Source organism: Carcharodon carcharias, chromosome 20 (genome assembly GCF_017639515.1).
Source record: "Carcharodon carcharias isolate sCarCar2 chromosome 20, sCarCar2.pri, whole genome shotgun sequence".
NCBI classification, from domain to species: domain Eukaryota; kingdom Metazoa; phylum Chordata; class Chondrichthyes; order Lamniformes; family Lamnidae; genus Carcharodon; species Carcharodon carcharias.
Window position 1 is genome coordinate 35,522,203 of NC_054486.1, and position 22,982 is coordinate 35,545,184.

General features: G+C 41.7%; 1 protein-coding gene across 3 annotated transcripts in view; it reads left to right on the plus strand.

Annotated features, from left to right (window-relative positions):
- Nucleotides 1-15,507, plus strand: part of ubr1 (ubiquitin protein ligase E3 component n-recognin 1) — a 197,207-nt gene extending 181,700 nt beyond the window's left edge. For all 3 annotated transcript variants that reach the window (XM_041214122.1, XM_041214124.1, XM_041214125.1), the window contains 3 exons: nucleotides 2,247-2,417; nucleotides 7,471-7,572; nucleotides 10,222-15,507. In XM_041214122.1, coding sequence (XP_041070056.1) covers nucleotides 2,247-2,417; nucleotides 7,471-7,572; nucleotides 10,222-10,363 — 415 coding nt within the window. In that variant the 3' untranslated portion in view covers nucleotides 10,364-15,507. The remainder of the gene's footprint in view (nucleotides 1-2,246; nucleotides 2,418-7,470; nucleotides 7,573-10,221) is intronic.
- The last annotated feature ends 7,475 nt before the right edge of the window (nucleotides 15,508-22,982 follow it).

A 22,982-nucleotide genomic window follows, 5' to 3' on the forward strand; every position in this document is an offset into this window, starting at 1 on the left:
ACAGTTAATTTTAGGGGGCCTGTTCACCAGTCCCACAAGTGACTTCTTACCTTTATTATTTCTCATCTCTAACCAAACTGCTTCTACGTCCTGGTTTTCTGAACTTAGGTCATCCAATTGTGGTAATATCATCATTAACTGAGCCACGGCCCCACCTTTTCCTATCCCCTTGTCATGCACCTTTCAATATTGAGGTCGCAACCTATGTCACCCTGCAGCCATGTCACTGTAATGGCTATCAAATCGTACTTATTTATTTCTTTGTGCACTCTCAGTTCACCTTTTGTTTCGAATGCTATGTGCATTCAGACACAGAGTCTTTGGTTGTGACTTTCTATTATTTTTGTAACTTCTAGCCTTACCTGTTGATTTACTCTTAGATTTGTACACTCTATCCATTCCTGTCATGTTTTGTTTATTATTTCCCATATTAATACCTTTCGCTCTTGCCTTGTCTCTTTGATTTACCACATCTTCCCAAATATGATCCCTTGCGCCCACTTTTTAGTCTAGAATTCCCTCTACTTGCCTAGTTATGCGGCTTGCTTGAAGACCAGCCCCAGCACAGTTCAGGTGTAGTCCGTCCCAACGGTACAGCCTCTGCTTTCCTCAGTACTGGTGCCAGTGCCCCATGAACCGGAACCCACTTCTCCCACACTAATCTTATTTGCCCTATGCCAATTTATATGTGGCTCAGGTAATAATCCAAAGATTATTCAGAGGCTCTGCTTAATTTGGTGCCTAGCTCCTCAGACTGAATATGCAGAAGCTTCTCTTTCATCTTGTCTGTTGTTGGTACCTACATGGACCATGACAACTGGATCCTCCCCGTCCTGCTAAGTTCCTCTCCAGCCCTGAGCAGATGACCCGAACCCTGGCACCGGCAGGCAACACAGTCTTCTGGACTCTCACTCTTTGCTGCAGAGAACTGTGTCAATCCTCTTCACTATACTGCCCCCTTCTACCACTACATTCTTTTTTGTTTCTCCCCCCTCCGTCCCACCACTTGATTGGCTTCCTGTATCATGGTGCCATGGTCAGTCACCTCATTCACCCTGCAGCCTCCACTCTCATCCAAACAAGCTGAAAGAACTTCAGACCTGTTAGATAATTGCAAAGGCTGAGGTTCCTGTACTCCTGCTCTCTGGGTCCCTTTAGCTGCAGTCACACCCTCCTGATACTGACCACTTTCCAAATCAGAAGACCCTATCCTAAGGGCTGTGACCGCCTCCCGATACAAAACAACCAGGTAACTTACCCCCTCCCTGATGTGTCACAGTGTCTGTAGCTCGGTCTCCAGCTCAATGACCCTGAGCTGATGCTGTTCGAGTTGCAAACACTTACTGCAGACGTGTTTGCCCTAGATCACACTGGCATCCAGGAGCTCCCACATGTTGCAGCCTTAACCCATCACCTGTCCTGCCATCCTTAATGTGTTTTAATTATCTACTTAATTATTTTATTCAATTACTTATTTTCCTTGTGTCTTTTAGTAACCTTACCACAACTTCATGAATTATTTTTAAATCTTAGAATAGAATAGACCTCAGCCACTTATCAAATACTCACCAAACAGCTAGCTTCTCCTGCAGTAGAGTAAGAACCTATTCCGACAGAGGTGAAAAAGTTAGAAAAAGCAAAGGAGCACCTCCTCCCCCTCCTCGCCGAATTCCCCCAACTTACCAGAATCCCAGCACTCCGTTGAGGTCGCACTGAGATGACTGTATTTATATGTTTTGAAACTAAAGAAACTAGCTGAGCCCCAGGCGTAGAAAAACCAGTTCAAGCTAGTTTCCTTAATTAACTAACTATAACTGCTTCCCAGTGGATAGCTTCTATCTCCCTGCTTAGGCCTCTTGATGAGATTTAGAATTTAAATACTACTTTCAGTTAAGTGTTAACTACAAACATTATTAGAGTTTTAGAAAGAGATTTAAAATTCCCTCAACTCGCCAAACTACTAGCACTCTGAGGTCGCACTCCAGTTATCCAATTCTGTTTGAAAGTTGTCATTCTCCTTCCACCAGCTTTTCAGGTAATACACTCCAGATCTCAACAGCTTGAGGTGCAAAAAATTTTCCTCATCTTCATTTGTCTCCAGCACCAATTCTTAATTTAATTTCCTCTGGTTACCAACTCTCCTGCCAATGGAAGCATGATATTCAATAGCAGGGCGAGGATGGTGCAGTGTGTATGACATATACAGTGCCAGAACTTTGAGTAGATTTCCACAATTTCTCTAACAGGTGCTCCAGATCTTCTGATGATGAGACGAAGAATCTAGCCCTCTGCATGTTCTGCGGAGCCATGCTGTGTTCGCAGAGTCAATGCTGCCGGGAAGAAGTAAATGGAGAAGAGTTTGGAGCTTGTGCAGCTCACGCTATAAACTGTGGGTCCGGATTGGGAATGTTCCTCAGGTATCTCGCCACATGCACCAAGTATTTGACTTATTTTGTGCCTACTTTCATGGCATAGAGGTATTATATACAGGAGAGGTGGTGGCGTAGTGGCAGTATCATGGACTGGTAATCCAGTGATGCAGGGCCAATGCTCTGGGGACCCGGGTTCAAATCCCACCATGGCATATGGTGAAATTTGAATTCAATAAAAACCTGGAGTTAAAAGTCTGATGACCATGAAATGATTGTCGTACAAACCCACCTGGTTCACTGCTGTCCTTACCTAAATGTGACTCCAGACCCAGGTCAATATGGTTGACTCTTAACTGCCCTCTGAAATGACCTTGCAAGATACTCAAACTCTAAAAGGAATGAAACCGGACAGACCACCATCATGACATCAGGTCAAACATGGAAACCTCCTGTTGATGACCCCCACCCCCCCCCCTTCCTCCAGCTAATGAATCAGTACTCCTCCATGTTGGATACCACTTGGAGGAAACACTGAGGGTGCAAAGGTGCAGAATGTACTCTGAGTGGGGGACTACATTGTCCATCACCAAGTGGCTTTGTAGCACCACTACAGACCGAGCTGGCTGAGTCATAAAGGACATAGCTGCTAGACTGGGTCCGCAGCAGGTGGTGAGGGAAAAACATACTTGACCTTATCGTCACCAATCTGCCTGCCACATGTACATCTGGCCATGACAGTGTTGGTAGGAGTGACCACAGCACAGGCCTTGTGGAGACAAAGTCCCATCTTCACATTTGAGTATACCCTCCATCGTCTTGTGTGGTACTACCGCCGTGCGAAATGGGATAGATTTCGAACAGAGCTAGCAACTCAAGACTGGGCAACCATGAGACACTGTGGGCCATCAGTAGAATTGTACTCAACAATCTATAACCTCATGGCCTGGCATATGTCCCGCTCTGCCATTACCACCAAGCCAGGGAATCAACCCTGATTCAATAAAGAGTGCAGGAGGCCAAGCCAGGAGCAGCACCATAATAGCTAAAACTGAGGTGTCAACCTGATGAAGCTACAATACAAGACTACTTGTGTCCCACAACCAACGGATCAGGTCTAATTTCTGCAGCCTTGCCACATCCAGTCGTGAATGCTGGTGGTCAATTGAACAACTCACTGGAGGAGGAGGCTCCATAAATATCTCCACCTTCAATGGTGGGGGAGCCCAGCACAACAGTGAAAAAGGTAAGGCAGAAGCATTTGCAACAAACTTCAACCAGAAGTGCCAAGTGGATGATCCATCTCGGCCTCCCCCAGAGGTTCCCAGCATCACAGATGCCAGTATTCAGCCAATTTGATTCACTGCACGTGACATAGAGATAGCTGAAGGTACTGTACAATGCAAAGGTTATGGACCCTGACAACATTCCAGCAATAGTACTGAAGACATTTGTTTCAGAACTTGCCGTGTCCCTAGCCAAGCTTTTCCAGTACAGCTGCCACACTGGCATCCACCCAGCAATGTGGAAAATTGCCTAGATATCTCCTGTACACAAAAAGCAGGATAAATCCAACCTGGCCAATTATCGCCCCATCAGTCTACTCTTGGTCATCAGTAAAGTGATGGAAAAGATCATCAATAGTGCTATCAAGCGGCACTTGCTTATCAGTAACCTGCTCACTGATGCTCACATTGGGCTCCACCAGGTCACTCAGCTCCTGACCTCATTACAGCCTTGGTTCAAACCTGGACCAAAGAGCTGAACTCTAGAGATGAGAGTGACTGCCCTTGACATCAAGGCAGCATTTGACCAAGTTTGGCATCAAAGAGTCCTGGCAAAATGGGGTCAATGGGAATTGTGGGGGGAAACTCTCCGCTGGTTGGAATCGTGCCTAGCACAAAGGAAGATGGTTGTGGTTGTTGGAGGTGAATCATCTCAGTCCAGGACATCACTGCAGGAGTTCCTCAGGATAGTGCCCTAGGCCCAACCATCTGCAGCTGCTTCATCAATGACCTTCCTTCCACCACAAGGTCAGAAGTGGGAGATGTTCACTGCTAATTGTACAAAGTTCAGCACCATTCATGGCGCAGATATTGAAGCACAGAATTGTTACAGTGCAGAAGGAGGCCATTCAGCCCATCATGTCTGCATCAGCTCTCCAAATGAACATTATGACTCAGTACCATTCTCCTGCCTTTTCCTCATACTCTTGCACGTTGTTTTTATTCAAATAATCATCTAAGGCCCGCTTGAAAGCCACAATTGAACCTGCCTCCACCAGACTTCCAGACTGTGTATTCCAAACTCAAACCACTCTCTTTGTGAAAAATTGTCATCGCATTTGCTTCTTTGGCAAATCACTAGATCTGTGCCCTCTCATTCTTGATCCTTTTGCGAGCGAGAATAGTTTCTCCCTATCTACTCTATCCAGCCCCCTCATGATTTTGAAATTCCTCCCTTGGCCTTCTCTCCAAGAAGAGCAGTCCCACTCTTTCTTCATAACTGAAGTTCCTCATCCCTGGAACCATTCTGGTAAACTAAAGCAGTCCATATCCAAATGCAACAAGACCTGGATAATATCCAGGCTTCGGTTGACAAGTGGCAAGTAACATTCATGCCACACAAATGCCAGGCAATGACCATCTCCAACAAGAGAGAATCAAACCATCGTGTCTTGATATTCAGTGGCATTGCCATTGCTGAATCCCCCACTATCAACGTCTTGAGGTTTACAGTTGACCAGAAACTGAACTGGACTAGCCATATAGATACTGTGGCTACAAGAGCAGGTCAGAAGCTAGGAATCGTACAATGAGTAACTCACCTCCTGACTCCCCAAAGCCTGTCCGCCATTTACAAGGCACAAGTCAGGAGTGTGATGGAGTACTCTCCACCTGCCTGGATGACTGCAACTCCAACAATGCTCAAGAAGCTTGACAGCACCCAGGATAAAGCAGCCTACTTGATTGGCACCCCTTCCACAAACATTCACTCCCTCCACCACTGACGAACAGTAGTAGCAGTGTGTACCATCTGCAAGATGCACTGCAGGAACTCACCAAGCTTTCTTGCATAGCACCTTCCAAACCCATGACCACTACCATCTAGAAGGACAATGGCAGCAGGCAGATGGGAACACCACCACCTGGAAGTTCCCCTCCAAGCCACTCACCATCCTGACTTGGAAATATATCACCATTCCTTCACTGCCTCTGGGTCAGAATCCTGGCGTTCCCTCTCTAACAGCATTGTGGATGTACCTACACCAAATGGATTGCAGCAGTTCAAGAAGGCAGCTCGTCACCACCTTCTCATGGACAATCAGGGATGGGCTATAAATGCGGGTCTAACCAGTAGTGCTCACATCCCATGGAAAAATTTTTTTAAAAACATCATACAGCACAGAAGGAGACCATTTGGGCCATTGTGCCTGTGCAGGCTCTTTGCAAGAGCTAACTAATTACTCCCACTCCCTTGCTCTTTTCCCCATGGTCCTGCAAATTTTCCTTTTCAAGGATATAACTGATTCCCTTTTATATTTTTTTGACTCTACTTTCATCACCCTTTCAGGCAGTGCATTCCAGATTATCATAAGTAACTACTCAAAAAAAAAATTCACCTCATCACCCCTCTGGTTCTTTTGCAAATCCTAATTCTCTGCCCTCTGGCTGCTGACCCTCCTGCCACTAGATCAGCCTAAAACAAAAACAGAATTACCTGGAAAAACTCAGCAGGTCTGGCAGCATTGGCGGAGAAGAAAAGAGTTGACGTTTCGAGTCCTCATGACCCATCGACAGAACTTGAGTTCGAGTCCAAAAAAGAGTTGAAATGTAAGCTGGTTTAAGGTGTGTGGGGGGGCAGAGAGAGAGAGAAGTGGAGGGGGTTGGTGTGGTTGTAGGGACAAACAAGCAGTGATAGAACTGCAACCACTTCTCTCTCTCTCCCCCCCCCCCCCCCCCCCCCCCCCCCCCCCCCCCCACACACCTTAAACCAGCTTATATTTCAACTCTTTCTTGGACTTGAACTCAAGTTCTGTCGAAGGGTCATGAGGACTCGAAACGTCAACTCTTTTCTTCTCCGCCGATGCTGCCAGACCTGCTGAGTTTTTCCAGGTAATTCTGTTTTTGTTTTGGATTTCCAGCATCCGCAGTTTTTTTGTTTTTATCACTAGATCAGCCTAATCTGTTACAAAACTACGATCAGTAAATTCATCAAAAAATTGTAAGGTATTAAGGCAGCTGCACGCCCCAGTGAGAGTATTAAGGAACATTTCTTAAAATATCAGTTCATCGTTCAATCTGCATAAAATGATGGTAACTGAGTCAGACAGACTAGGCAGGTTGCAAGACCTGCACGTTGCTAACTAAATAGGTGGAGACAGTGGCGTGGTTGTAAGTCACTGGACTAGTAATCCAGAGGCCCAGGCTAATTTTCTGCAGAAATGGGTTCATATCCCACCATGGCAACTGGTAGAATTAAAATTCAATCTGGAATTGAAAGCTCATCTCTGTAATGGTGACCATGAAACCGTCGTTGATTGTTATAAAACCCCACCCATCTGGTTCACTAATGTTCTTGAGAGAAGGATATCTGTTCCTATATGGTCTGGTCTACATGCGACTCCAGACCCACTGTAATGTGGTTGACCTTTAACTGCCCTCTGCAGTGGCCTAGCAAGCCACTCTGTTCAAGGGCTGTTAGGGGTGTGGGCAACAAATGCTGGTCTAGCCAGCGATACCCACATCCCAAGAAAGAATTTTTAAAAACTGATCTCAGCTGGAGTAGTGGTAGGGACTTTTCAACCCTTAATTCTCCTGTGTTGGTGAAAAGTCATCTTGTTCCTGGTTGTAATCCAGTGACCCATGCAGGGTGTATTTGTGGAGGTCATTTGAAGCTTGGAAGTGATGCACTCCATGCCTGAAGAGCCTACCCACATTTGCTGGTTAGGCCCATGTATGGGCCAATGAGTGTTGGTCAGTCGGGACCTGTAATAATTCTACCCCAGCAAGAACACAATATTTTTGATAGAGTTAAGAAGAAAAAGAGAGGATAAAATGCAGCTATTTATTTGAATGTTTCTTATCATTTCTTCCACCAGGATACGGGAGTGTCAGGTGCTGCTGCTGGCAGGAAAGAATAGAGGATGTTTCATACCAGCTCCATACCTGGATGATTATGGGGAGACTGACCAGTTGCTCAAGTATGATTATTTCAAGAGAATTTATTCCTATATGTTGAATAGCTATGTAATATCTTTTCTAGCAGTTGTAAATTGCATCTCATTTGCACTGTATGTTTTGCAGAGGCTATGTGGACCTTGCAGAATCTGTATTATCAGGCTCTGTAAAATGAAAAGGGAAAAAGACTTGTGTTTATATAGTGCCTGTCATGATTCAGGATGTCACAAAGTGCTTTCCAGCCAGTGAAATACTATTGAATTGTATAGTAATATAGGAAAAATGGCAGCAAACTCTACAAATAGTAATATGATAGTAACCAAGTGACCTGTTTTTAGGTGGTGCTTGTAGGTTAAGTATTGGCCAAAGCACTGGGGAGAACTCTTCCTCCCTTCAAAATGGTGCCCTGTAATCTTTTGCACCCACTTGAAAGCAGATGGGACATAGTTTTAACATCTCATCCAAAAGACACCATCTCCAATAGAGCAGTATTCCCTCACAACAAATGCAGCTTATATTTATATCTCATCTTTAGTGTAATAAAATGTCCCAAGGTGCTTCACAGGACCATTGTAAAACAAAATATGACACTGAACTACATACGGTGATATTAGGTCAGCTGACCAACAGCTTGGAAAGAGGGGTAGGTTTTAAGGAGTGTCTTAAAGAAGGAAAGTGAGGTAAAGAGGCAAAGAGGTGTAGGGAGTATATTCCAGAGCTTAGGATCTATATAGCTGAGGGCACAGCCACCAATGATGAAGTAATGGTGGTCGTGTACTGGGTGTGAAATTCTAGATTGTGATCCCATTTTTAGGGTGAGACTTGAGCCCATGACCACCTGATTCATGGCAAGAGTGCTACCATTGATTCACAGCCCCTCTGAGTGCTGAAAATTTGTGGCAGATTTGGGGACTTACAGCACCAGGCAGAATTCTCTCAGCTTGTTACACACAGCAACCAATCTTTTTTAGTATATTGAATAATAGCTTGCTACAGTGGTTTGTTCAGTACCAATAGCACAACTCTTTTAATTTGTCTAGTGCATATAGCAAGCAAGTTGCAATAGCGCCAATGTGGCCACCCTAAGCAGTGGAACTGTATTTCCAGACTCAAGTCCTGGAAATGCCCATCAAGTGGGTTTCGTTCACTTTCAGCATTGAGGGAAGGCAGGATTAAAGAAAACCCTACTAGGAAGGCCAAGACTCAGTTGTTGTATGAGCTTTTTTTGCCCTTGTTTATCAGAGTGACTACCTAATGATTGACATGGATAACTGTTGTCCATTCATAGTGGTTCAAATCCTCAACTGCTTTGACAGATGGTTCCAATCACAGCTCCCTCACTTCTCTAATCTTCTTCACACCGGTGTGCCAATCCATATCCTCCACTGTTCAGCTCTGGCCTCCTTTGCACCCTCATAATCTCTCAGTTCCATCTTCAAATGCAAAACTTTGGGTAGGCAATGATGGTCTCAAATTCTGGAATTCTTTCTCCAAACCCTCCGGTGTGTTGCCACTTTCCCCACTTTTGCCGGTCTCTTGAAAAGCTACCCCTTTGGGCCTCAACATCATGCACTGATTTCCAACAGAATTTTATTAACTTGAGGTGAGAGCCTGTCAGAAAGAGTCCAGCTCAATCTAACCTTATACTTAAGACAAACAGGCTGAGGAAAACTGTTAAATAAAAACTGCAACAGGAAAGCAAACTTGTCAGCTGAAGGCTCAAGGTACCTCAATGTACAAAAAAACCTACCATTAGTACATGAAAATCAGCCCCACCTTGCCTCTGAATCTAAACAACAAATAAAGAGAGAAGCACATTGATAAACTGAAAGTCTGACACTGGCATGAGCCTTCAGCACTTTCCAAAGATCTATGTAAGGATATAAAGTGCCAAATCCGTTAGACAGGACGCTTCAGGCAGTATGCCAGAAACAAGCAATCAGGATAGTAAGCATGAAAAAATATTCCTGAGTAAAAAGAACAGAATATAATCACCTAGACAGTGAGGTTGTCCTTTAATAACATTCCCATCAATTGCAAAATCAACAAAGGAATGGACATCACAATTTGTTGATAGTTGTGATCTGGAATACACTGTGTGAACGTAGTAGAAGCAGATTCAATAATTTTCAAAAGGAAATTGGATAAATACTCAAAGTTGGGGAAAGTTGCAGGGCTGTGGGCAAAGAGCAGTTGAGTGGATTGATCGAATAGCTTTTCCAAAGAGCCAGTAATCATTATACAGCAATTTATTGCATTGAAGGTACTAGAGAGTTGACCAAACGAAAGTGAGATTTCCATAATGCTCTAAACTTCTAGGAAGCACCCTTTGGCAGTTAAATGTAATGTAAAACAAGCATCTCTATAAATGCTAGGAAAAACCTGAACGACCAATGCCCAACGCAAATAATGATGGAGTAGGGAGGGGAAGAAAAGGCTATTGTTTTTGAATTGATTTACTGTATAAACACATTGGATTGCTACACAATCGTCGCTTGCATTCCTTTATTCTTTGTCTCTGCAGTCACTTATTGTTGGGTCTCTCCCAGGCCCTTTGATTTCATCAACTGTCACAAAGTGCCAATTGCATCATTCACCAAATGTAAAACAAAATGAGCATCTTGAGAAATTGAAGCCTTACACATTTTAAATTTCTATATTTTCTCTTAAAGGAGAGGTAACCCATTGCATCTGTGCATGGAGCGATACAAGAAACTCGAGCAACTGTGGCAGCAGCACCGCATTCTAGAAGAGATCACGAGAAACCAGGATGCGAATCAAATCATCTTTGGCTTTGAGTGGCAGCAGTTCTGAATTCCTGACTCACCATGCTTGAGAGTAGCAGCGCCACTGTAACTTGCTGTTAGAGTAATGTCAATGGCTAGTCTCTGAGTTGATTAAGTTGACATGAACTGCTATTAATCTGCTGTGTCTATAATCTAGATACAGTGCGTCCAGATCCTGTCCACAAGGAAGCCTACATTTGTTGTAGTTTCTGACTTTTTGTACGCCCTATTTGATGAGGATAAGAATCTACTACCGCACTGTGGTCTTATGTAGGGGAGGGTGAAGGAATTAGAAATTTGAAAATGTTAACTTAATTTATGGAAGCATTTCAACCCCCCTCTTTGTGGAAGCCATTTTCTGCCTTGCATAATTCACTACTAGGGAAGGCACATCAGTCCACTGATGATATTTAACTGTTGTGGCTGTGCCAGTGTTAACATTTGAAGTAGTGAGAAGCAGGAACTACCAGTTTTCGCTATAGCTGTGATCAGTATCTTTCTTCTATATGATGCTCCATCCTGTTTAAATTTAATAAGAGTAAAATAAAATTACAATATACAGCTGTTTTCAGGTTGTATCTGATACCTGGGTAAACATGTTTTTGATCACGCAAGGAATTGAGATTCACATTGATATCCTTACAAAATTCTGCTTCAATTGTACCATTTTGGTCAATTCAGTTAATATTAGTCAGAAGTCAACAGCACTTTGCAGTTATTGCTATATTTGACTTTGTTAAAGTTCTTTCTGCGAGTCAAATTTTGTTTTATAATGCAGAAAAAATTATTTTCCCCTTTCAATGTCTTCCTGCAGAGCACTATGCAAGTTCTATCAATGCAACCTTGTTTCAGTCAGTTCAATTTCAAAATTAGTGCTGGCAGTGATAGAACAATTAAGGGGCTGAAGGAGCTTGATGAAACAATGGAGTTTATTATCCTTTGTTAAAATACAGCAAGTTCAAAACACTATAACCTCTGAGAGAGGATGCTGATATATTGAATTGGCAAGTGTTTAAAATTCTGCCCAGTTGCCAAAGGATCACAGTGTATTTGGTGAGCAGTTACAACAAAAGTTGTAGTATGATGTTTCATATAAGCTGTACTGTGAATTGCATTTGATTGTGATGCCCATTAGCATGGTAAAAGCAATGCTGTTGGATCAAGGGGAACACTTGGCCATGCCATCGTACTTCAAGAGGCTTAGTCCACTGATTCTGCATCTGTTTCGTCTCCATTTTGAGCAGGATTTGTGATACCACTTCTGGCAATAGTTCTATCAAGTTTCAACAGATATTTTATAAAGTTAATTACAAATGAAGAATATATCGAATGCTGTGTGTTTTCCCTTTTTTAGGGAGTGGGACTATATATTAAATAACATTACTAGATAATAGCTCTATGCCTGCATTTTTTGTGTATATGTTCAGTTTTAAATTGCGTCATTGAGTTACTGGCAGCTCATCACTGCTAATGTTTGATGTTTCACAACAGTTAGAATGCTGCCCTGAGTTAGGCTTCTCTATTGCACTTTAGATTTTAAGGGACTAAAAGCCAGCAATCCCAGGACCTGATGACCTACAACCGAGGCCTTTAAAAGAGGTAGCTGCAGAGTTAGTGGATGCACTAGTTGTGATTCCAGAATACCTGAGTTCCTCGAATGGTTCCAGCAGTTGGAAGTTAACAAATGTAACGCCGCTGTTCAAGAAAGGAAGGAGAGAAAAAGCTGGGAACTACAGGCCAGTTAGCCAGACATCAGTTGTCAGGAAAATAATGGAATCTAAGCTTATTAATAATAATCACTTAGAAAATCATAGTATGACGAGACAGAATCAGCATGGTTTTACAAAAGGAAAATCATGTTTGACAAATTTGTTAAAGTTTTTGAGGTGGTAGCTAAGTGGGGTAGATGAAGAGGAACCATAGATGTAATATTTTTGGACGTCCAAAAGATGTTCAATAAGATGCCACACAAAAGGTCAATTTGCAAGATAAGGGCTGATGGAGTTAGGAATAGTATATAAGAACAGATATAGGATTGGTTAATTGACAGGAAGCAGAGAGCAGGGATAAATGAGGCATTTTCAAATTTGCAGACTAACTAGTGGAGTGTCATAAGGATCATTGCTGGGCCCTCAGCGATTTACAATCTATATTAATGACTTAGACAAAGAGACCAAGAGTCATGTATCCAAATTTGCTGATGATGATATAAAGCTAGGTGGGAATGTAAGCAATGAGGAGGACACAGATGCTGCAAAGAGAAAGCCAGGTTAAGTGACTGGACAATAAGTGGCTGATGGAGAACAATGTGGAGAAGTGTGAGGTTATTCACTTTGCTAAGAAGAATAGAAAAGCAGAATACTTTTTAAAGGCAGTGAAACTTTTAAATTTTGACATTTGGAGAGATCTGGATGCAGTAGTACAAGGAGCACAAAGTTAGCATATAGGTACAGCAAGCAATTAGGAAAGCAAATGGCATTTAAATGGCAAAACGGCCTTTATTGCAAAGGGATTGGAGTACACAAATAAGGAAGCCTTGATGCAATTGTATAGGGCTTTGGTGAGACCACACCTGGTGGTGTAGGTGCAGCTTTAGTCTCCATATCTAAAGAAGGATAAACTTGCCTTAGAGAAGCAGAACAGTGAAGGTTCAAGAGGTTAATTTCTGCGATGAGAGGCTGAATAAATTAGGCCTATACTGTCTGGAGTTTAGAAGAATGAAGGGCAATTTCATTTGAAACATACAAGATTCTGAAGGGGCTTGACAAAGTAGACACAGAGGTTGTTTCCCCCGGCAGGGGAACCTAGAACATGGGGGCACATCCTTGGGATAAGAGGTCAATCATTTAGGACTGAGATAAAGACAAATTTCCTTACTCAGAACTTTGAGGGTTGCGTTTGCTCCATCAATGAATATATTTGAGGCTGAGATAACCTTGGTCTCTCAGGGAATCAAGGGATATGTAGAATGGTAGGAAAGTGGAGTTGAGGTAGATCATGTAAGCCACATTCATATTGAATAGCAGAGCAGGCTCAAGGGGTCAAGTGGTGTACTCCTGCAGATATCCTGAGCACTATGCTGCAATGTGAGGGAAGTCAGTCAGATGGGTCTATTCCCAGGCATGTATCTGCTAACAGTTGTATGGAGTTGCACAGAAGCAACCTGGATCAAAAGCTCCAAGAGTTAAATATTTCTCTCCCCTTTTTCCTTGCTTACTGCCTGTTCACGGAGACTCTGGCCAAAATTTGGAAATATCTGAGGATTGTGTTATCAGTAGTAAGAATATAGCAAGCTGTAGTTTACAACTGTTGAGGTTTTCAGTCACTGATCATTGCCCAGTAGTGGTAATCTGAAATCCTTCTCTCAACCAGGTATTTCATGAGGCTTGGAAACACTGTTTAAGGAAGTGTTTTTTTAAATCTACAAATTCAGAGGCAATGGGCAGGGTAAATATTGACTCAGACTACACTTCTTAACAGCTCAGACTAGGATCATGTTGATACTGTGCTTGATAAAGTAATTTAATACCCCATGGTGAAAATAAAACGGTTTGTTTGCAGTAAGGAACTATTCAAAATGGAAAAACCTTCACAAAAGCTAGGACTTGAATTCCACTCCAACTTCACTGCTTATCATTTGTGAAGAGAACCTTTGGTCCAATGTCAAATAGATCTTTCCCCATTTTTTAATTTTAGAATTTTTGACAAAAGCCATACTGTGTTTGTGCGCGCATGTATGTTTGTGTGCGCGTGTGTGTTTTGTAGTAAATACTTAAGCCACTGGCCTTATTTATCCTTCAAGTGTTAAGTTAATTGTGATGTTGAAAATTATCTTGTCAACACCAAAGGAATAAGTTGTCTAACTTGAATTATGGGAATGAATCTCCTTCTTACACCCTCAGATTCTGATTTCCATTTTTGCCTTAGAGCAACAGAGAGGTTGAGTATTTCCTGAAAACCAGAAAAGTCTGTGTTTTGTTGGCAGAACTCAGCTGGAGCTAGGGAGAGGAAGATGGACTGAGGTTCCTGTCCCTGATTGTTGTTCCAGCAACCCATGCTGCAAGTATGTGTCAGGCTTGGCTGTGATGCCCTGTACAACTTTAGTCTGGATTCAATCAATTGGGCTCATGGATGGAAATAGTGAGGTGTTAGAGGGCATCCATAGAGCCATATCCCAGGAGAAGAGTTGATGTTTTCAAAGTGAGGGGAGAAAAATGCACCTGAGGTGCCTTAGATTTCAGAATATTTGGCAACTTTATCTTATTCACAATCACCGTTCATTTCCTAGGTATCATATTGAATTCCAATTGCATAAAAATGATATAAATGAACGCCTATTCTCAGCACCCCTCAAGAATCTGTCAATACTGTTGCTAATGAATTTAGCCTGATAGCTTTGTGTGAAAGAAAACTCCACAATTTTTAATATGTACTTGCAGGTGTTTAATCCTAGCAATGTGTAAAATTTTAAAATACATTATTTGAGAGCTTTTCAAGAGAATCCTGTGAATTCCCATACTATACAGAATACAGGAAGTGTAGACTTGAATGATGATACATTTTGAAACCCTGGCGTGATTTAAATTTGTCTCATAGTTAATATGCCATGTTAATGTGGAGCATTGGTTACTTTTTCTGTCCATTAAGAGTAATCCTCAGGATTATGTGAATCTTAGATAAATATTGTGTTTGTGTTTATTCATGCTAATTTAAGATAATCAGTTTGCTTTTGCTGCTATTTTATTTTGAGGAAAAGCAAGAGAACTCTGGTAGAGTAGGAAATCAGTATTTTATGACCACAAGTTTGTGTTGTGTTCATGGGAGGGCTTCACATAGGTACAAATGGAAGGGAAAATAAATCATTTATTTGCATCCTATTAACTGGCTATGTATGATCAATGTAATTTTTTTCATTCATGATTTAAGGGAGGTACCTTCAGAAAAGGAGGGAATGTGCACAAACTTCTGTCCTTGATGTCACATGCAAACAGCACGGCATTTTTGTGGCCTGATTCACTCTGGTTTATATCATTAAATCGCTTATTGGTCATTTCTTCATGTATACAGTACCACTTTAGTTGATAATGGGAATGTATTTATGGCAATAATTTAAACATTGCTGGTGAGGTTAATAGCAATATCTGTTACGTGGATTAAAAGAAATGGAGTTTACCTGTCATGTCTTATTTGTCTTCAGATCTTCGCATAAAGGTGTTAAGTGTTTCTAATTGCTCAAGGAAAAGTATGATTTGCATCTATGAAATATTTGTACCCTTTGGGTACATTTTTGATAGACAAGGATAATGATGGGTATGGAACCAAAGTGGGTAGATGCAGCTAAGATGCGGATTAGCCATGACCTCACTGAACAGGTTTGAGGGGCTGAACAGCCGACTCTGTTCTCGTCTGATACAGTTGGAGCTGTGGGCATGAAGGGAATTCCTGTTCCAATGAAGGGTGTGCATTCTCCCATGGTACTCCTACCACAAATTCTCCTCTGGTCTATACAGCTACTATCTTGTTGTTTAAGCTCATTCATGGAATGTTGGAACCACTAACAAAGCCAATGTTTACTGCCCATGCTTAGTTGCCATTGCTGCCTTCTTGAACTGCAGCATTGATGCATCTGAGTGTCTTGCTAGGCCACACCAGAGGGTAGTTGGTGTGGGACAGGAGTCCCTTGTAGGCCAGGCTGGGTAAGAACGACACATTTCCTTCCCTAAAGGGCATTCGTGAAGGTTGGGTTTTCCTGACAATCTAGCATTTAATGTTGATCACTTTTTATTGATGCCATCTTCTTACATTTCCAAACACTCAACATTGAATTCAAATTCTCAAAGTGTCACAGTGAAATTTGAACTTGCATTCTCTACATTACTAGCCTAGTAAAATAACCATTGTATTACCATGTTCCCTGTTGGATTGTTTATTGGATACACACTGGTGTTGCTTTTGCTTTTCTGAAGTATACTTCAACTCAGAAACACTTAAGGCAGGAGTCTAACCTGTTCCCTTAAACTCCTTGGTATGCCTATTGGTCTAATACACAATCATATTATGCAGATTAAACATGGTGGTGTGTTCTGTCGAAGGGTCATGAGGACTTGAAACGTCAACACTTTTCTTCTCCGCTGATGCTGCCAGACCTGCTGAGTTTTTCCAGGTAATTCTGTTTATGTTTTGGATTTCCAGCATCCGCAGTTTTTTGTTTTTATCTATGGTGGTGTGTTTGTTTTTTATTGAACTTTAGGAAATTGAGAACACAATCTCGTTGCATCTTTTATTGTAGCTCAACCAAGTGCAAAGTGCACAAAGTTTGAAGTGGGTGCTGATTCCATTGAGTTACCTCAGCATGCTAACTGTTGTAGGGCCACAACTCAGCATTCTGTCACCACCCTTTGTTTCAGAATTTTAAAGATGCCTCATAGATGCGTTCTGTGACAATTTGAGAATTTGAATTCAATGTTGAGTGTTTGAGTTTTGTGTGGAATTCCACCTCCTGTCACATCAGTGACATGAATAAAAGCAGTGGAAAAGTGTCATATTGCAAAATTAGATGGAGGACATCTCAACGCCAAAAACTGCCTTAAAGCGGTAGGTTTAAAAACATAGAAGTTTTTTTCAGCGAGGTAACTAATAGCGTTGATAAACAGGCACCTTTCGACGTTTAAATGACCTAGATTTATGTTCATTGGGGCACTGTTTTCCCTCTAACTTAAAGCTTTTTTCATAACTTTCAAAATTGTTGATCTTTTTGTCTTTGTCTCCCCCAAACACAATTGGAAAAAGTATCCAAGCAGAATTGTGCATTTTCCAATCCTGTGTTTTCGGTACTGGGTGGAAGCCCTCCAGTACTTTTAAGTGTAACTTTTCAGCCTAATGTTTTCTGATGTTTCTCAAAAGAAAAGGTGGATATCAATGAGTTGGTGGGGTGTCAGGGGTAATTGTCCATCTACCCCTCCCCCCTCACTGTATTTCTCTCCCACTTAACCACTGAACTCCAACTGTGCCTAAATCCCAGCGTGAATCCATGGAACAAATGGATGTACACTTGCATTCTATCTCAGTGTAATCCTCCTGTCCTTATAACAAGCACATCCTTTGACTTAACATTCTGTAGCACTGTTTCTGGTTATTTTTTAAACCAATTTCATTACGCTAAGCATTGCATTTCAAATTGCACAAACTGTCATCTGAAAATCTCTGCATCATGCTTAACTGAGGCAGAGTCTTTGTATCCCATTGCAAAGCATTTGTTTCAAGGATGCAGAACAATACATCTTAAAGTGATGAAAACAAAGTGCTGGAAAAACTCAAGTCTGGCAGCATCTGTGGAGAGAGAGTTAAAGTTTTGAGTCAATTATGACTCTTCTCTCCACAGATGCTGCTGTACCTGCTGAGTTTTTCCAGCACTTTGTTTTTATTTCAGGTTTCCAACATCTACAGTATTTTGCTTTTATTGACTACATTTTAAATGTTCACACACACTTAAACTAACAGCAGAAGAAGAGTGTATATTTTAAATTGCACAACGTAGGCTCCTTCTAACTGCATATCATCTGGTTTCTGCCATGTCCGTACCTTCCAGGTGTGCAAATCTCACATTTTGCTAGGCCAAACAATTAAGTCTGAAGTTCACACTTCCTACCAAGTTATGATTACTTCCTCCTGTCAGGATTAAACTTAATTCATTTCACTTAAATTGGAGGACTCAATTGAAGCTTAGTCTTGTAGGTTAGTAGCACTATTGCTTGCTTTGGTTTAAGTCTTAGTTCCATTCCCAAGAGGGGTAATATTGTGGTACAGTTCACCTTCTTGGTGCTCCTAAGTCCTGCCTGTTGCCCTGGGCTTGTACTTCCAACAAAGTTGCATGGTATCTCAGCACTGTTTGGGATAATCGTTTTAAGAAAGACTTGGAATTATACAGTGCCCTTCACGACCCCAGTAAGTCCCAAAGTGCTTTCCAGCCACTGAAGTAAAGTGTACACACTAATGTAGGAAACATGGCAGTAAATTTGCACACAGCAATATCCTGTGAACAGTAATGTGATAAGCAGATTTTAGCATTATTGGTTGAAGGATAGACATCAACCAGGACATCAGGAAGAATTCCCCACTCCTCTTCCACCCGTGCCATAGGAGCTTTTCCAGCAGTTACTTGGGGAAACTTGTATTACGTAAAATAAATGCTCAAGGCAACCTCCGTTGAAAATTACAGTTAAGTCACATTTACGCTCTCTCAAAAATCCCAATCCCCTAACAAGACTAGAGCCCCTTGCTCTGACTTCTTGTGCAGAACGTCCCCACTTTAAGTCATTTTCTTTCAAAGTCATGCAGTGTTTAGGGCCAGAAATCCCGTTTTACACCTTCACTTCCAGTTTTACCTTGTTTCGTGTCGTTGTGCATTATTGTTCTCTGCCGTTTTGTGTCGCCATTTCAGGTTGGTTTGACATTAGGTTCCATAACCTGATCGCCAGTCAAGTGTGATGAGCAACTTTTAATTGCACACGAAGGATTCATTACATTTTTTTAAAAGCCTGAAACAAACTTTTCCAAGAAGAATATCCAAACAAACAAGGATTTTTTTTTTGCAAGGAAAAGGCTGAAGCCTAGGCTGCACATTTCTGTGAAGAAAAGGCCTGTTACTTGACTGCAAGCTGGTTTTAATTTTGGAGCCTTACATATGTCTGCTATAGAGCTATACATTGGGGTGAGGCAGAGAGGCCATTTTAAAGTCACTGAGGGCACATCATTTGCTACTTTACAGCACACAGGTAAAATTGCTTTCCTTGTCTCAGGGCTTGGTTGGGTGAAAAAGACAGGGGAGCCTGATTGCTAATTTCTGATTAATTTTGGAGCCCCAAGTTCAACTCTGCAGCAGGTGAGGCAGAGAGAGAACGCAGCATTGAGATGCTAATCACTCAGTTACCTCCCCTGAAACATTTTAGAGTTGTCCTCAGTGCACCCCTGAAGTAGTCAAACATCTCCTCCAACTCATGGTAACTGACAAAAAAGGTTCATTCGGGAAGGCAACAAACAAGCATTTTGTCAGGAACATGCAGAAGTGAAGTCAAGGCATCGGAGAGAGTGATACAACCTCCAAACAACTTATCTAACTGACTCTCCAAGCAACACCTGTCCCACATGTGGCAAAGACTGCAGATTGTGCATTGGACTTATCAGCCATCTTGGAACCCATTGAGCCAGAGTGGAAACAAGCTATCCCTGAACCTGGGGGATTGCCTAAAAAGAGAGACTGGTGAGTGATATCCAGTTTGAATTTATGGAGTGTTTCTTTTATATTTAGTGGTTTATTTTGCAAGTTCTTTCAGCTAGGAATGCACAGTGCTGCACATGTACAGTACAGTATTTCAACCTGTACATTGGTTTTCCGGGCAAGAAATATCGAGGGAACCTCACTCTGGTTTTAACATTGATTCCTGTGGGAACCTATGATTCACTTGGAGTTGTAGTTGCTTTTCTTGGGAATGTGACTACAACTTTTAAGGGCTTACTGTGTATTCCACTCCCGCCCTCCCTGTTGATATTCCAATCCCTATACCCAGTTCCCAAACCTCTCTTCCCACCCCTCCACCACTGCTAACCTTTTACCAATAAACGCCTTAAACGCCTTGATTTTATCAACTGCCCACTCACCACCAATCCACACCCCCCACCCCCAGCCACCCCTCTCTCAGTGCACACATTCCTCAGACTTGGAATGCTAAGCAGGGGAGATCCACCAATTTTAGGAACACCACATAGGGTTATGTATCTGCCTGCCTTGAGTCCTAGACATTACATTTGCCTAAATTTGATTAAATGCCAGGCTTAAAGCAATGTTCTCAGCAACTCCAACAGAAGTTCATGAAGAGCAATAGTGAGCATCATTCTCGCCTCCTACGAGATGGTCATGAGTAGAAGTTCCACCCCAGAGAGTTGAACACGAATTTAGGCTGACACAGCAGTCCAGAAGTGCTGCAATTGCTGTCTTTCAGATGAGACTTTAAATCGAGACTCTATCTGCAATTTCAGTAAAAAAAAATCCCATGCCCATTATTTCAAAGAGCAGGAGAAGTTCTCCCCATTGCTCTGGCCAAGATCAGCTAAGATCACAAAAATAGATTACCTGGTCATTTATTTCATTGTGGTCTGTTGGACCCTGCTATACCCAACCCTGCTGCTTATTTCCAACATCAGGACATCTAAGTACTTTTGAAGTGTAGTCATTGTCTGTAAAGCAATTTGGGATGTCCTGAGTTTGTGAAAGACGATTTATAAATGCAAATTTTTCTGTGACATAAAGGATATTTCTATCAATGGGTGGATTGTTCTACAAATGAAAGTCATTTTTTGGGTTCAGTTTCCTGCAAACTAATAAATTGGAGCACAAAGCAAAGAAAACTGAAATTCAGTTGATAACAATTGGATATTGAGAATGGGTCAAAAGGACAAGCTTGGTGGCCAGACAAGATCCTGCTCAAATGCAATCTACTTAATGGCTGGAACTTGATGGTCCAATTAAGCAATTTGCTTAGATTTATCTTAAACAGTATAAATATACCGAGTGCAGTTACATGTGCTATCTGAGTGGAGACAATTGTTTTCTTAATACTGAAGCATAATCACTTGTGAATTAGAAGTTTGACTTTTGCAAGTAGTGCCACCATTTCAAGCAGCAGTTTAGTGCAGCTCAATCATCTGCTGAAATGTAAATGAATTAAACATAATGTATATTAATCTATTTAAATCTGTCAGTGCTGTTGATACTGAAGATTCAGTATTTATCACCCTGCCATTGTCAATTCATAAAGAATTCATGTTTGTTTGTTTGTGTTCTCAGTCATTAAGTTGTGCTGTGGAAGAAAATAAAGTTATTAAAGCACTTATGTTCATTGAGGCAAAAGTAAAATACTGCAGATGTTGGAAATCTGAAATAAAATGAGTAAATACTGGAAATGCTCAACAGGTCATTGCAGGATCTGTGGAGAATCAGTTCACATTCTGACAGGTCATTGACCCAAAATGTTAACTTTTTTAGATAGTTTCATGGGACCTTTTCCATCCCCTGTCTCAGTTTAACTTCTCACCTGAAAGATGGCACCTCTGACATTTCAGCATTCCCACATTGCTGCACTGGAATTTCAGCTCAACTCCTGAGTGGAGTTTGAAGCCCCAAACTTCTGATTCAAGAGGCATGGCAGATACTGTCAGCAAGCTTACATTGAATGGGATATATTTTAAAACAGTAAGCTTTATAAACAAGTTTAACATCTCAGACTCAAGGCAGGCAGGCATATAGTCCTATGTTGCCAGCTTCAACTCAGGTACCACTCTCATCTCTGAGACAGAAGACAGAGACTTGAGCACAAAATTCAGGGTGACATTCTAGTGCAGTACTGAGGGGTGTACTGCATCATGACACTTCCACTTTAAAAGTCCCAATTCACTTGTTAATTTTAGAAATAAAAGTCAAGCCAGCACTTGGCCTTTCAAGATGTATCAAGTTTACCCTGGGGGATGACCACTGGCTGCATGCGATAAACATGTCAGGGCCCATCAGCACCAATAGTTCAGTGAATCCAATCCAGCCTGGGCTGGAGCATTTCAGCTATGAAGAGAGACTGGATAGGCTAGGGTTGTTTCCTTTGGAGCAGAGAAGGCTGAGGAGGGACCTGATAGAGGTATACAAAATTGAGAGGTGTAGATAGGAAGAAACTTTTCCCCTTAGCAGAGGGGTCATAGAGCAGCATGCTCTGGAACCAACCAGAGCAAGTTATATTAGACTTGTTATTGTGTAACATGACAGGATTAATTAATGATCTCAGTAAAGGCACCGCTAGGTAGCAGTGACCACAATGATTGAATTTTACATCCTGTTTGAAAGGGAGAAGAGTGGGTCTAAGATTACTATCTTAAACTTAAATAAGGGCAACTATGTGGGGATGAGCTAGCTGAAGCGAACTAGGAAACTAGGCTAGAGGATGGATCAACAGAGAAGCAGTGGCAGATGTTTAAGGGGATATTTCAGAATATTCCAAATAAGTACATTCCTGTTATAAAGAAAAATTCTAAGGGGAGGACCCATCATCATGGTTAACTAAAGAAGTTAAGGAAAGCATCAAACTTAAGGAAAAAACATACCACTCTGCAAAGATGTGTAGCAGGATAGACGATTGAACAGAATATAAAGAACGGCAGAGAATGGCTAAAAGGTTAATCAGGAGAAAGAACTTAGAGTATGAGAGTAAGTTAGCTAGAAATGTAAAAACAGATGGCAAGAGTTTCTACAGGTACTTAAAAAAGAAATGTGTAAGTAAAGTGAGTGTTGGTCCTCTAGAGAGTGACAGTGGGGAGTTAATATTAGATAATTAAAAAAAGGCAGAAGAAACAAACAAATATTTTGCTTCTGTGTTCATGATAGAGGATACAAAAAACATTCCAGTAATAGCTGCAAATCAGGAGGTGAATGGGAGAAAGGAACTTTGTGAAATTGAAGTCACTAGGGCAATGGTGCTGAGCAAATTGATGGAGCTACGGGCTGGCAAGTCTCCAGATCCCGATGGATTCCGTTCTAGGGTCTCAAAAGAGTGGCTTATGAGGTAGTCGATACGATGGTGTTAATTTTCCAAAATTCGCTAGATTCT